Raw genomic sequence first — 13,473 nt, forward strand, 5'->3', positions numbered from 1 at the left:
CAGATCTAAGAACAGTGGTCACCACAGAATTCAAATCAGCAGGATTTTATCCCCTTGGTTCTCACATTTGCATACTTGTGCATAAAAGCAGCTAGCGGGAGACAAGTAGCTAAAGAGAATTTGGTGTTCTAATTCACAAGTCAGCCTGCAGCTTCCAAGTCTCTTGTTAGCAATTCTCGTTCTTGGAGGAACATTAAAGATGCAAGACCTTTAAGCCCAAGTTAGGCTGGACATGTCTTTTTATTCAAAGAGCAAGATACAAAAAAAAAGAGGTAAGCCAAGAAAACATATATGTAATCAACAAACATCTACTGACAACGTTAAAACGGTGTGGAATAAACATCACAAACCAAATACAGAATGGTCCCATAAACCGAGATGAGCTGTGTGTTTCAGAAAGACAAACAAGCAGGTTAAAAAAACCCTTACATTTGCCAGCCTGCTGTAGTTTTACACTTACCACCTTTATTCTTCAGGTAAGGGCTAGTAGTCAGGTATGTCAGTTGTATTCATCAGGAGAAAAACACAAGACCATGGGTATCTAACAAAGGGCTCAATCATCGCCACATCAAATGCACTAATGTCCAAGCTTTGGTGAATTGTTGAGTTCCTTGAATTCACCCTGTTTCAGACCTCCTAACTCCTGTGCTCGCAAACAAGCAAGAGGGGAACTTTACTTGGAAAACTGATGCCAGGGAACCTCAGCAGCCTGCAGTTTCTTAGACCTTTCCTCGAATATCGCTTCCAACTACATGAAATGTCACTTGCCAAACAGTTTTTTTTACCCAATGAGGTCTGACCAGCCCATCTTGAGTTGAGGTTTCCCTAATACATTTAAACAGAAATGGAGTGATGCCTTCTAGACACATCCAAAAAGAATGCTCTCCCATTTGGGTCTTCTGTAGCTGGGTTTCTCCATCTCAGAAGGGTCTCCAGTTAACCCTAGCAAATAAGACATTTTTAAGAATTCACAACCCTTGATGCAAAAAAGTCCAATCTCCTTGCCTAGGCTACCCTACTGGAAGTTCAACTGTATATCAAATGACTATCCAGAAGGAAATAATTCCAGCTTTAGGTAACAAACATTTACAACATGACTTGACAGTACATATGGTTACCCAGCATTCAACTGAATTTTCAATATGTAACTGATTGGCAGCCAACATTTCGCTTCTGGCAAATACAATGAGGGCTGAACACAAGAATTCATAATGATTGAAATGTCCACAAAGACATAATGTGGACCACACCCTGTCATCCTTGACCATATAGATTCCCATTAATGGACAGTGCAGGAGACACTACAGCTCAAGAACTGTTCCCCGCCACTGTACAAAGTAGTGAAAAAGGATCCACAGAATTGCCCTGACACGGAATCTTCAAGTGCATTACTTCTTATTTGGCAAAGTTTTTTTTGTCTCATTTCTGGACAGCTTGCACTTTCACCACCCTACAGTCACAACACAGAAGGCAATAGGCCAAAGGGATGGCATCCACAACTTCCCTCTTCTGCTTCGTCTCACAAGTGTTTTGACATTGAATCTTACATGGTTTCTCTAAGTGATGGAGAGACAACACGCATCACGTCACAGATGACACCGTTCGGTGTCAAGGAAGGCATAGTCTGGTCCTTTCAAGAGCCTAGGTTTGTCATATTTGCATAATTTTTTATGAGTTTCAGAACTGGACAGCCCTACTGTTGCTCTCTTTCCTACAGGTCATCTTTGGTCCTCCTATTATATTGCATTGCTTTCTTTATCCTGCAGCACTGGGGCATACATTTAAATCTCTTTGACGCCCTCTTAACTACTTTACACATTATCAGGAGTAATTAGAAGAATGTGCATCTGTTCTCTTTTGGAGGCAATACTAGCTTGTTCCCCACTGACTGGATTAGCAGTGTCTGAAGTCCAAGCATTTTCTCACTTTTGGGAAAAGTGAAGGGAGAACACAGCCTAGACCTCCCATTCTTTGACCAGCTGGATATCCAACATCACTGACACTTTGCAGACCCCTTCTCATCTTACAGAGAAAAAACACTATACATAGCAGCACACCAGAAACTTTTACTACTAAAATTATTTTTCACATTATACATTAACTGCCGGGCACTTCTCCTGCAAGCTAATGGGGTGTGTGTGTGAAAAGGACCCCCACGTTCTTAAGGTTTCTCTCAATCATTACATAACCTCAACCAATCTGGTGGTCTAGGGAACATGGGATCACTTGGTGCTTCCTGTGAGACAACAGAGTCCAGTCCTGTTGCCTGGAAAAATAGGGATGTCTTCCTTGCAATTGGCAAACACAATGGCCCTCTGAATCCATTAAAAAAGAGAGGGCAATATTTACAAGGGGCAAAGTTTTCATGAAAACCACCACCATCTCCCACTTTGATGAAGTACTAGTTTCATCACCTATCCTGTAAACCAGGGGTAGTCAGCCTGTGGTCCTCCAGATGTCCATAGACTACAATTCCCATGAGCCCCTGCCAGCAAATGCTGGCAGGGGCTCATGGGAATCGTAGTCCATGAACATCTGGAGGACCACAGGTTGACTACCCCTGCTGTAAACATCCCTTGCCCTCTACATAATGACGGAAAACAGCAACCTGACCTAAACCACCGCTCACATGGACTGATCAACTGGTGTGTATTCTGACTCTTGGGACTGATCACTGCAATACATTTATAGATTTAAGGCGGTAAGATAATTCAGCAGAGAGCTGTAAAGGATAGGTAGCGTAGAGACAGCACATTTGGAATAATTTCATAACAATACCAATTGGTACCAATAATTTCACTAACAATTTCTTTGCCGTGAACCAACACACAGCTTGCACAACAGTTCGCCGTGAAATAAGAACAAGGCAACACTGCATTGCAAAACTCAGAACATGGTGGATTTCAGCTGGATTTCCCCACAAACTCCCCCAACAATTCTGTCCTTGCACAATAGTTGGAGCTCAGATTCCCTTGAATTCTTTCTTCCTCTGGCAAAATTCCAGTCTTACCTGTGCACACAGCAAACATCACTGCACTGAGAATATTTCATCTGCATGCATATGATGTTGTGAAAGAAGTTCCTTAAAAGTCAAAGGTTACTTGGGGGGGGGTAATATGCTGATTTCATCTCCCCATCTCACAGTGACTACGTCAAGCAACTTATGGAGACTTGGCCACACCAAAGATGGACACACAAATTAGCTCCCAGGCTAAGCTCCTTTTTTGAGGGCTTGAAGAACTTCAGTCCACTACAGTTGACTTTATTTGCTATCGATGTATAGCGGAACCAGGCTGATGGAAAGCATCCATTTGTGAGGAATCAATGCCACTGTGCTTCTCTCGGCAAGCTGCAGGAATCGTTTATTGCTGGAAGCCTGGGAGCACAGGCGTCCACAACCATGAGAGGCCCTTCAAGTCAGTCCCCCATGATGACAGTGAGTGGGGAGTCTCAGCATCTGCACCTGAGCCTTCTAAAGCTACTTTTTACTGAGATCTTAGCAGTCTGAAAGTACTACAGTCGATGCAGTGGATGCAATTCTCTCTTGCTAGGGAGGCCCGAACAATTTCACCAAGCGTTTACCTTTTTCTAATAAGAAAACTACTTTGAAATTATCACTCAACAGTGCTATTGGCATAGCTACAGATTCAACTGTCACAAACGCAACAGAATTAAAGATTATCGTACAAAGAGAACGAGATCTGATCAAAGGGGTCTTTTTAAAATCAATGTCCTTCAGAACCGAAAAAAAAAAGTGGGGGAAGGAGTCTCTCTCATGACCTCTGCCAAAATTCTTGATGTGAGAGATATTCTATTCAACTGTAACAGATTTTGCAAGATTTCTTGGAAAGTCAACCTGGAAAAGAAAAACAATATAAAACCCCCGAGTAAATAAAAAGCACTGGACTGTTTTAGCACTTCATGTGTTTATACTTCACAGTGCATATTAAACACAGTGGACTCTCCCTGTTAAGTTTGATTTGCAAGCCACCAAAACCAATACTTGAACCACCTTTGTCCCACTCAAGCTGATTGGCTCAAACAATGAAGAACGGCAGGTTTTAGATGCTTGTGAACCGCAATTCTCTCCTCTTCTATAAGACAACAGAGGGATGCATTAAATGCCTTGTTTGACTTTGTGTGTTGTATGACTAGGGCCTCTCTTCCTCAGCTCCCATCACCAATACAAGTGGCAGGCTTATATTTTCAATCTTTTATTTTCAGCAAGGACTGATCTTGTTCCTAAGTCCTGCCGGAGCTATCTTTCAGCCAAGACATCCTGTCATAAGGCAGAGACTCTTACCCACACCGTCTTCTGTTTCCCTATGACCCAGAACATTGTATTTCTTCAGATTAGGTTAGTAAATTGAAATTAGTTTAGGAAAATAAAAACATTTTCAAACAAGGTTGCCCCTGAAGCAACACTCTAGAATGACTGACATGTGGATTGTTTTCTAAATTCTCAATACTCAAAATGCCAGCATGCTTCACTGTGTAGTCCCTGCCATGCATATTAGTTTTATTTTTAGAAGGTGCCCAGCCCTCTAAGGAAGTTGCTCAACAGTTCGCCATGAAATAAGAACAAGGCAACACTGATCTGCTTAATGTAGCAGCGACAGATTTAAGAATAAAGTGCAGTCAACTAGTATCCTTTTCAGGACAAAAGATCTATGTTAGGCCAATGGATTGATCTCTCTTGGACCCGAAAAACCAGAAGCCAGACTTGACTTCCATCTAAATGATCCTCTATTAATGCTTGTCAGGGAAGCAGTAAGAGTGACCTAATTCACGGAACTAGTGTGACGAGGAAAGGACAGGGTGAGCTACAGATATTGTTGAGTGCAGACAACTTACATCGTAGCCCCTGAGGACTGCCAGGTGGAATGCCAGAAGCTGTAAAGGGATAACACTCAGGATCCCCTGCAGACAGTCCACAGAGTGAGGGACTTTGATTGTTCGCTTGTTGTTTTTGATGGTCTCAATATCTTCCTTGTCACAAATCACAACAGGTCGTCCCTGGAAGAAGCCAAAGCATCAAGAAATAAGTTGCAAAGAAATTCTGTTCTCGGGAGCAAGGTGAGGAGTTCTATTTCTGCCTGCTAAAATTGGGTCAGCTAAGTAGCACCCCTTTTCGTTGAAGTTCAAGGCAGAAATTATATTGTCATGTAAGACAGAACACCAGTTAAATCAACTGCTTAACTTCCAAACCCTGTGCCCCTGTGTTGCATCCATCCAAGTAATACGGGGTGATCCTCAGCAAAGGAATATTTTCCTATTTCATCCAGGCATGGTTCTTAAACAGATATGGTTCATATTTTTTTACCATAACCATAAGACACTATTCAGGATTTACCACCATTCTCTTGGTTCATTTTGTATGTTTATTACCAACCTTCTGTACAGGAGCAGTAAGGGCAAAGCAGCCATCAAGGTTGGGTTTTTTTTGGGGGGGGGGGAGGGAATTATGCTTTTGAAGGGGGAAATGACTAATTTTTATAACAGAGGAATGTGGATAAAGAAAAGCTGACCCCACCCACTGCACAAACCCCTTTCATTTCAGTCCGTCTCCACAGCCCAGCTTGTTCCCAACCTGTCTCAGAAGTTAAAGCACCTGAGGCAAGCAAGCACCTGAGGCAAGTAAGAAGGGGGAAATAGGGAAGAAACATCTCCCTTGAACATGCTCCCCCCCCCCACTCCACTCGGACAGGAACTCAAACCACCACTGTGGCAGCTACCTCTACTATACCTAGCTTGGGCCCAAGAAAGAGATACAAGGTGGTTAAGATTCTTATAAGAAATGCAGGCTAGGCTGTACAGAGACACGGGATATGTGCACGTCTACAGTTTGTCCATTCTTGTCTTGAACTGACCAGATAACTGAACATTTGGCATTCGTTCCCCAGAGATCTAAGAAAAATAGTATCCACCAAAGTTAAATAAAAATGTAACTGCAAGGGCAAATTGCAGAGAATCCCTAAATCAAGAATAGGTGGGAGGAAGAAGTGGATGCCTCTTTTCACCTATCAGCTGTCATTATATTTTCCATTTTCCCCATCTAATACTTTACACCTGAGGAATAATGCACTTGGCTCCTCTCCACTCAGGGCTTGGAAAACCCTGGCTATTGGTCACTTTCACTCACCTGCCGAGCAATCACTTGCTGCAAAGCATTCTGGCACTTGGCATACGTGTTGTCCCTCATGATGATCATGATTACAGGCATCAGCTTGTCTACCAGCGCAAGAGGGCCGTGCTTCAGCTCACCAGCCAGAATACCTTCTGAATGCATATATGTGATCTCTTTGATTTTCTAGGGAAGAGCACCAGTGCATTAGTCCCTGATCAAAAAGATACTTTATTCTGTTCTAGGCTCTCAATGACTGCTATGATGAAGCAGCAAAGTCTACAAAATATCACACTGTATTCCTCCCGAGATGGATTTCCAGAGGCAGTGGGGGCTAAGGACAGATTTCTTAGGGTTGCCTGTATGGCTTCTGAGTCAAAAGCAGCCCATTAGCAAGAGACTCCATAAACTTCTGCATAGCACAAAGACCCAGAAACTTGGTTTTAAAGTACTGTATTTGACGGCATATAAGACGACTGGGCGTATAAGATGACTCCCCCAACATTTCCACTCAAAATATAGAGTTTGTTACATTATATTACAGTACTATGGGCCACTATGGGCAGCTATGTCTATCCCAACTGAAGTGCACCCAGCGTATAGGACGCCCCCCCCCCCACTTGGAGGCATGTTTTTCAGGGGGGAAAAGTAGTCTTACACGCCAGCAAATACTGTATACTCTCTCTCTCTCTTTCTAGTTTCTTGTCCAATCCCAAGTTTACCTATTTATGCCCTGCTTTCCTCCCCAGCAGAGGCCCAAAGTGGCTTACTGTTTTGTCCTGCCCTTCTCCATTTTGCCCTTGAAACTGTGGCCTTGGCTAAGCCCTTTCCATCCACAAAAGAAAAAGGAGGCCCCTTACCAGAGCCCCTTCCAAGCACGTTGCATAGTGATAGCCGCGACCCATAATGAGGACAGACTTCTGGTGGTAAAGCTCGGTGGCCAGTTTCTGGATCTCATCATCCATGCTCAGGACTTCTTTAATTAAGTCTATTGTGAGGAGCAAAAGACAGACGATAGGCAAAAAGACAGATATGATTCCACGCAGAATTACTTGCTCATTGCACAAGTTACAGGCATTTGGGGAGATTTGTTTTCGTACATGAAAATAAAATTGTTTACTGTATTTAAAACCATAATGCAAGCTGCACGTCAATGTGTGGCTTCAGAGTCTGATCATAATCAGACGTCTCGGAGGATTTTAAAGGGACCTTTAGTCCGCACTAGATATTATGACTGGAAGCTGCTGCCCTAAATGGCTCAATTCATGTCTGAGCACTACTGCTGTCTCATTTATGGTGGTATATATCAGGGGTAGTCAACCTGTGGTCTTCCAGGTGTCCATGGACTACAATTCCCATGAGCCCCTGCCAGCAAATGCTGGCAGGGGCTCATGGGAATTGTAGTTCATGGACATCTGGAGGACCACAGGTTGACTAACCCTGGTATATATTATACCTGCCCTGACCTTGATGACCCAGGCTAGCCTGATCTTGCCAGATCTTGAAAGCTAAACAGGGTCAGCCCTGGTTAGTAATTGGACAGGAGACCACCAAGGAAGTCCAGGGTTGCTATTCAGAGGTTAGCACAGGCAAAACACTTCTGTTCTTCTCTTCCTTGAAAGCCCCATAGGGTTGCCTGTAAGTTGACAGCATTTTCCACACTATTATGCCTACCTTGTCCTCATATAATATCATGCAGCTTTGAGTGATCAGGGGCTAAATATATGCAATGTTTACTGTGGAATATTTGCTTTTTTCATACACTAAACTACAGTCTGTAGCCAAGAAATCGAGGTGGCCAACATGATGCCTTTTTGGCTACTAAAATGGGACCTCCCAACTTTCTGCTTTCCTAACCTCTCACTCCCACTATGATGCTCAGTTCCATGAGCCAAGATTCCCAAGTGCCCGACAGTGGCGTGCATTTAGATATTTCCAGGGTGAATTAGCACCCCGGATTCCATTCCATTTCATAAATATCCAGAAGGAAGCAAAGCAACCTCGCTAAAAGGGATTTTTTTTTGGGGGGGGGGGGTTAGGACTGTTTTCAGAGGGTGGTAAAGTGTCCTCCAGACCAAGATCAAGTCTACTGATACCCAATATTCTCAACACCTCCCCCCTCCCCACAATTAACCAAAACAAACTTCAGAAACCACACCATTATTTCTGGAATTTTGGAAAAATAATAACCACACCCTTTCCGATACATGAAGGCAAATTAAAGCAAACTTTTTTGAAAGCACACAAAACTTTTCCCCTTTCCCTCAGGCCTGCTTGCCACCAGCATAGAACCCATTTTGAACCACCATCCCCTTACACGAGGGTAAGAGGAGGTCAGGAATAATTGATGAGGGTAACCGACAAACTGGCCTGTTGATTCTAGCACATCCCGGCTCATCTATCAGAATAAAATTATCATCCCTCTTCCGGAAATGTACCTTGAGGATCTCAAACAGATATGCTCATGTCCTTCTAGAACCTATTTGCCCTTCCAGAACAGAAGCAACTGAGATATGCAGAAATTATTGTCTGGCTCTTAATTCCCTCCCATGTCTTCTGATACCAACAGGCTCAATGCAATTATGAAGGGACGTCCACTTTGGCCTTGCTTCGAAAGGGCTGCCCTTTCTCATTTCACAGTGAGGCATTTGTACATACCTGGCAGTAACTTGAGGCCTCGCATTATTTCTTTCCGTCTTTCTTGCATAGAAATTCTATCGTCGCACATCATGAGGGCGAACATGACGAGGGAAACAAATTGGCTGGTGTACGCCTAGGGAAAAGAAGCATCACTGTGGCTGGTTGACAAAATCTTCCAAAACATTTTGCGTTACCCGAAACCTGCCACTTAAATCAAACGGACCGAAGATCCTCTGAAAGCTTATCTGCCTCTGGCCCACCTCAAACTGTTCTCCCCTAAAGCCTATCAGAAAAGGAAGTAGCTCTTCTGTAGAGAAAGGAGGTATCAATCCCTCAGGTAACTGCACCCCATTTTACCTTGGGTCATGGGGAACTACACCAAGGAAAGGCCACTGGACTCAAACTTTGTTCTTTTCGAAGTAGTGTGGGGAAATGTCACGCGAAAGCAGCTCCCACAGTGGAAGCAGAAAGAGTATATCAAGCCCCAGGAGGACTCTGGAGGGGCCTACATGGAGTACTTGGAGCACACTGGCAATGCCTATCCACAAGGGGTCAAGACAACAAGTCATCATATGAAAGAACTCCGGGCTGCATGCTGGCCAGGGCAGGAGATGAGGGGGTTAATTTTTAATTAATTGCCATCTTTTATGTCTGGGGATTTTAAGGGTGGTTGTTTTATTCTTTATTGTAAACTGCTGAGAGTCTTTGAGAGCGGCGGTATACAAGTTAAAATATAAATAAATAATGCTTTGCTAATGCAAGTCCCCAACCTTTGAAAGGACAGAAGATTTGGGGGGGGGGGGGACAGTATTGCAGATTCTGACTCTAGCAGAGTCACTTCAGTTAATTTTAGCAGAAATCCACCAGAGCAGATCGCATGTATCACAATGTTTGCTGGGGCTATTTTTCATAAACTCTGAATACATATCAAGTACAATAACTGCTGTGCCAAGACCTCAGTTAACTGCCCTTTTCATCAGCCTAGCCTAGACGGCTTTCCCTGAGCATTGTCAGCTCCTTATCAAGAGCTGTGATTACACGCTCCAGTCAGGGGGAGAAGGATGCTGTGTTCTACATCTGGTAGTTCTGGCACTCTTCCGGCAGGCTTAGGAACACACACAGTTGCATTATGAAGTGCTGCCACTAATAAAAGATACAGCTTGATACTGTCCCAGAGCAAACAAACACAGTAAAATTTAGAATGCGCTGCATACACGCTAATGGAGTGTCGAGGATGGAGTGTTGGTCACAGAGCCCTAACCTCCAACCTCCAATCCCAGTTCAGCCCAGATTTGCTCCTGAGTAGCTGTGAGCAAGTTGCTAACTGACCCAACAGTTATGAAGATAAACTGGGAAATGCCCATGCAGGGCATTCTGAGTTCCTGGGAAACTCGGCCGGATACTAAAGTGAAACCATGAATCAGGTTCAGACTTAATGCTTGCTTATCCAGGGTTTAATTAACTTAACCACAGTTAATTGGTCATCTGGATGCAGGCAGTAATGTGCATGCACACAAAAGTACACACCCTGAATGAAACTTTGTTGGTCTTGAAGGCGCCACTGGACTCAAACTTTTTTTCATAAGCGTGGTTAGTTGGAACAGCTCAAATCAGAATGTACAGCTAGTTTAACAACCAGACTTTAGCTTAACCATGATCTAATGCAGGGGTAGTCAACCTGTGGTCCTCCAGATGTCCATGGACTACAATGCCCATGAGCCCCTGCCAGCATGTGCTGGCAGGGGCTCATGGGAACTGTAGTTCATGGACATCTGGAGGACCACAGGTTGACTACCCCTGGTCTAACGTAATGCACAAGTGTGATACCCTGGCCAGAGTGACCCAGAAATAAAGTTGCCCATACTTTGAGCCAACCCATGCTCACACATTGTGTCTCCCCAATTTTGGCTCTGGGTCAACCTAGAAATGTTCTCCACCCTGTCTTCTTTGACCCAGCAGTGCAGCATGCTTTGCTACTTCAATTCATTCCCAAGGGGGGAAAGCGGCATCAATGAAATACCAACTACCTGGCACACTGGGTTGTGCAAGCACCCTATTTACTCTTACTCCACAGAGACAAGTACATGGGAGGGGGCTGGATGGAGAGAATCCCAAGCAGGGCTACTTTTCAGTGTTCACACCCATTCAAGGCTCCCTGTTGCTTCTCCCATGAAGATAAGCATATAATTGGGAGGGGGGGGAGACATATTGAATCACTTGGCACAGTGAAGGACAGCTTGAAATTTTCACTGTGAGGGAGATACTGGAATCAGCAGCAGAGGGCTGTTTTGCCATGGTTATTAGCATGGAAATGGATAATATGACAGCTTGTAGGCTTCCTTTGCAAGTCTATGAGTAGAAAATGTAGCTCAGCAGCTGCTTGGTATGTTGAGAACTGTTATGCAGTCAATGCATATCTGCCAGCCAACAACTCTGTTAAGCAGTTTGAAGCAGCCTACAATTGATGTGAGTGTCCTGATAGTGCAGTGGGTTGGACTAGATGACCTATGAGGTCCCTTCCAACTCTATGATTCTATGATTCTAATCCAGGTCACCAGAAAGGAGGTGGAGGAAACACTGATGGAAGTTTAAACCAAGCGTTAGTAAAAGAAAGAACGGACTACCGTTTGTGAGCCAATTCCTGGTAACTAGCCACAGTTTCATTAAACCTTGGCTTAGATTTACATCTGAATTGATTCACTAAATGGAAGGCTGACTAAATGCATCTTTGCACAAGCAACTGATCATAATCATCCACCCGATGATGGTCTTTTCTGCCCTCCTTGCCTCCGTGCTGGTGAAGGTTTCCTTTGGGCTCCCGAGAGTGCGTTGAGTGTCACATGTTTCTCCATAACCTCCACAATCCCTTTCCACCTTCACATGGACCCCTAGCTCTGAGCTATACATGGGCCTACAGCCTTAGCAGAAACTTCACTGCATAAAGCCCTAATGCAGGGGTAGTCAAACTGCGGCCCTCCAGATGTCCGTGGACTACAATTCCCAGGACCCCCTGCCAGCATTCGCTCATGGGAATTGTAGTCCACGGACATCTGGAGGGCCGCAGTTTGACTCCCCCTGCCCTAATGGATGCATGGCTGCTATCCAAACTCAGCCCGCCACTAAGGCACGAATCCCTGCTTGTCCGACCACCCCCACCCCCATCTGTTTCCCAAGTGCTAATGTACTCTAGTGATGTCCCACAGTTTTCCAGGGATTACTTCAGACCAAAAGCCCTCAAAATCTAAACAATGGCTGCTTACTTGAACCTAGGGAAACAGAAAATAAGTGTTAACAAATGGATCCTGAAACTTTTAACCTTGTGTATCGCAGCACAGGCATTTTTCAAGAGCTAACCTAGACTGAAATAACTTGGACCAGCGGCTGCAATGAAACCATTTCACACCTGAACCAACAAGTGAACTCACGCAGTTGCAGCTAATTTAATATTACAGCAATTCCCCCACAACAAGCAGCTGTTTCCCTAGGAGGAAAATCTGGCCCAAGACCATCTATTTGCTAAATATGCCTCAGAAACTATAAAAAAGGAAATAACTTCGGCATCTGGGGAGGGAGGGCAAAAGACACCTGGGAGGGCAAGACACCGGATTAAGAGAAAATTAAGGGAAACAAGGAAAAGAAAGATAACCAGACAGACAGCCGTGCAGGAAACAAGAAACTCAAGAAAGAAGGAGTTACTATGAGTGGCATCTCACTACAGATGCACTTCAAATAGGAACCAGAAGTTAGAGGGCTCCTGGAAGCATAAGGGAGTTTCAAGAGGAAGGCTCAGTTAGGAAATGGGCATGTTCCCCCTTTCGGAGACAAGGAGGGTACCTTCCATGTCACCTATATGTGTTTAACTGGTCAGAGACTTCTCTAATAACCAGAAACTGAAACAGGACAGAGGGGGGTGGCTCCAGTAATTAGAATCATAGAATCATAGAGTTGGAAGGGGCCATACAGGCCATCTAGTCCAACCCCCTGCTCAACGCAGGATCAGCCCAAAGCATCCTAAAGCATCCAAGAAAAGTGTGTATCCAACTTTTGCTTGAAGACTGCCAGTGACTGCCAATTCCTCAGAATAAAATTTAATACCAAGTACGAAGTTGATAGCACTATTCACTTGTATGAAAATGTACCTTAAGAGATTTAACCAAGCATTTTACATGTCACTTACGATGCCTTAACTATTATTATCGCTATATTCCGATCTCACCCAACACCCTGCTTTCGACATCTGGAAAAGTTTCCTTGAAAAAACAGCGAAAAACACTGGCAGTCTTCCAGGAATGCTCCGTGACCAACAGTACAGATTAATATCTGTATTGGTTGGCAAAGAAACAACCTTTCCTTTCCCAGATAATAGGTAGTATTTACCTAAGCTTGAATTCTTAAGTTTAACTAGAAATCACACAACATAAAACAAAAGTATGAACCAACTGAGGTGGGGGGGGGGGAGCTGTGCAGATAAGGAGGAGGGAAATGGCACCACAAACATGCACAATGGGAGAAGAGGAGGAGCTGGTTTTTAATACTATGCTTTTTACTACCTGAAGGAGTCCTGAAATGGCTCACTAGCACCTTATCCCTTCCTCTACCCACAACAGACTCCCTGTGAGGTAGGTGGGGCTGAGAAAGCTCTCAGAGAACTGCTCTAGAAGAAGAGTCATAAGAGAACTGTGACTAGCTCAAGGTCACCCAGCTAGCTG

The 13,473-nt window shown here is 44.1% G+C and overlaps 1 protein-coding gene across 4 annotated transcripts in view; it reads right to left on the reverse strand.

Moving 5' to 3' along the window:
* Positions 1-221: 221 nt before the first annotated feature.
* Positions 222-13,473, reverse strand: part of GFPT1 (glutamine--fructose-6-phosphate transaminase 1) — a 41,576-nt gene continuing 28,324 nt past the window's right edge. For all 4 annotated transcript variants that reach the window (XM_077306848.1, XM_077306845.1, XM_077306844.1 and 1 more), the window contains 6 exons: positions 8,783-8,897; positions 6,985-7,112; positions 6,143-6,310; positions 4,855-5,016; positions 2,559-3,856; positions 222-2,441 (listed from right to left, as the gene is read on the reverse strand). In XM_077306848.1, coding sequence (XP_077162963.1) covers positions 3,812-3,856; positions 4,855-5,016; positions 6,143-6,310; positions 6,985-7,112; positions 8,783-8,897 — 618 coding nt within the window. In that variant the 3' untranslated portion in view covers positions 222-2,441; positions 2,559-3,811. The remainder of the gene's footprint in view (positions 2,442-2,558; positions 3,857-4,854; positions 5,017-6,142; positions 6,311-6,984; positions 7,113-8,782; positions 8,898-13,473) is intronic.

The sequence above is a fragment of the Paroedura picta genome, chromosome 12 (genome assembly GCF_049243985.1).
Source record: "Paroedura picta isolate Pp20150507F chromosome 12, Ppicta_v3.0, whole genome shotgun sequence".
In the NCBI taxonomy this organism is placed as follows: domain Eukaryota; kingdom Metazoa; phylum Chordata; class Lepidosauria; order Squamata; family Gekkonidae; genus Paroedura; species Paroedura picta.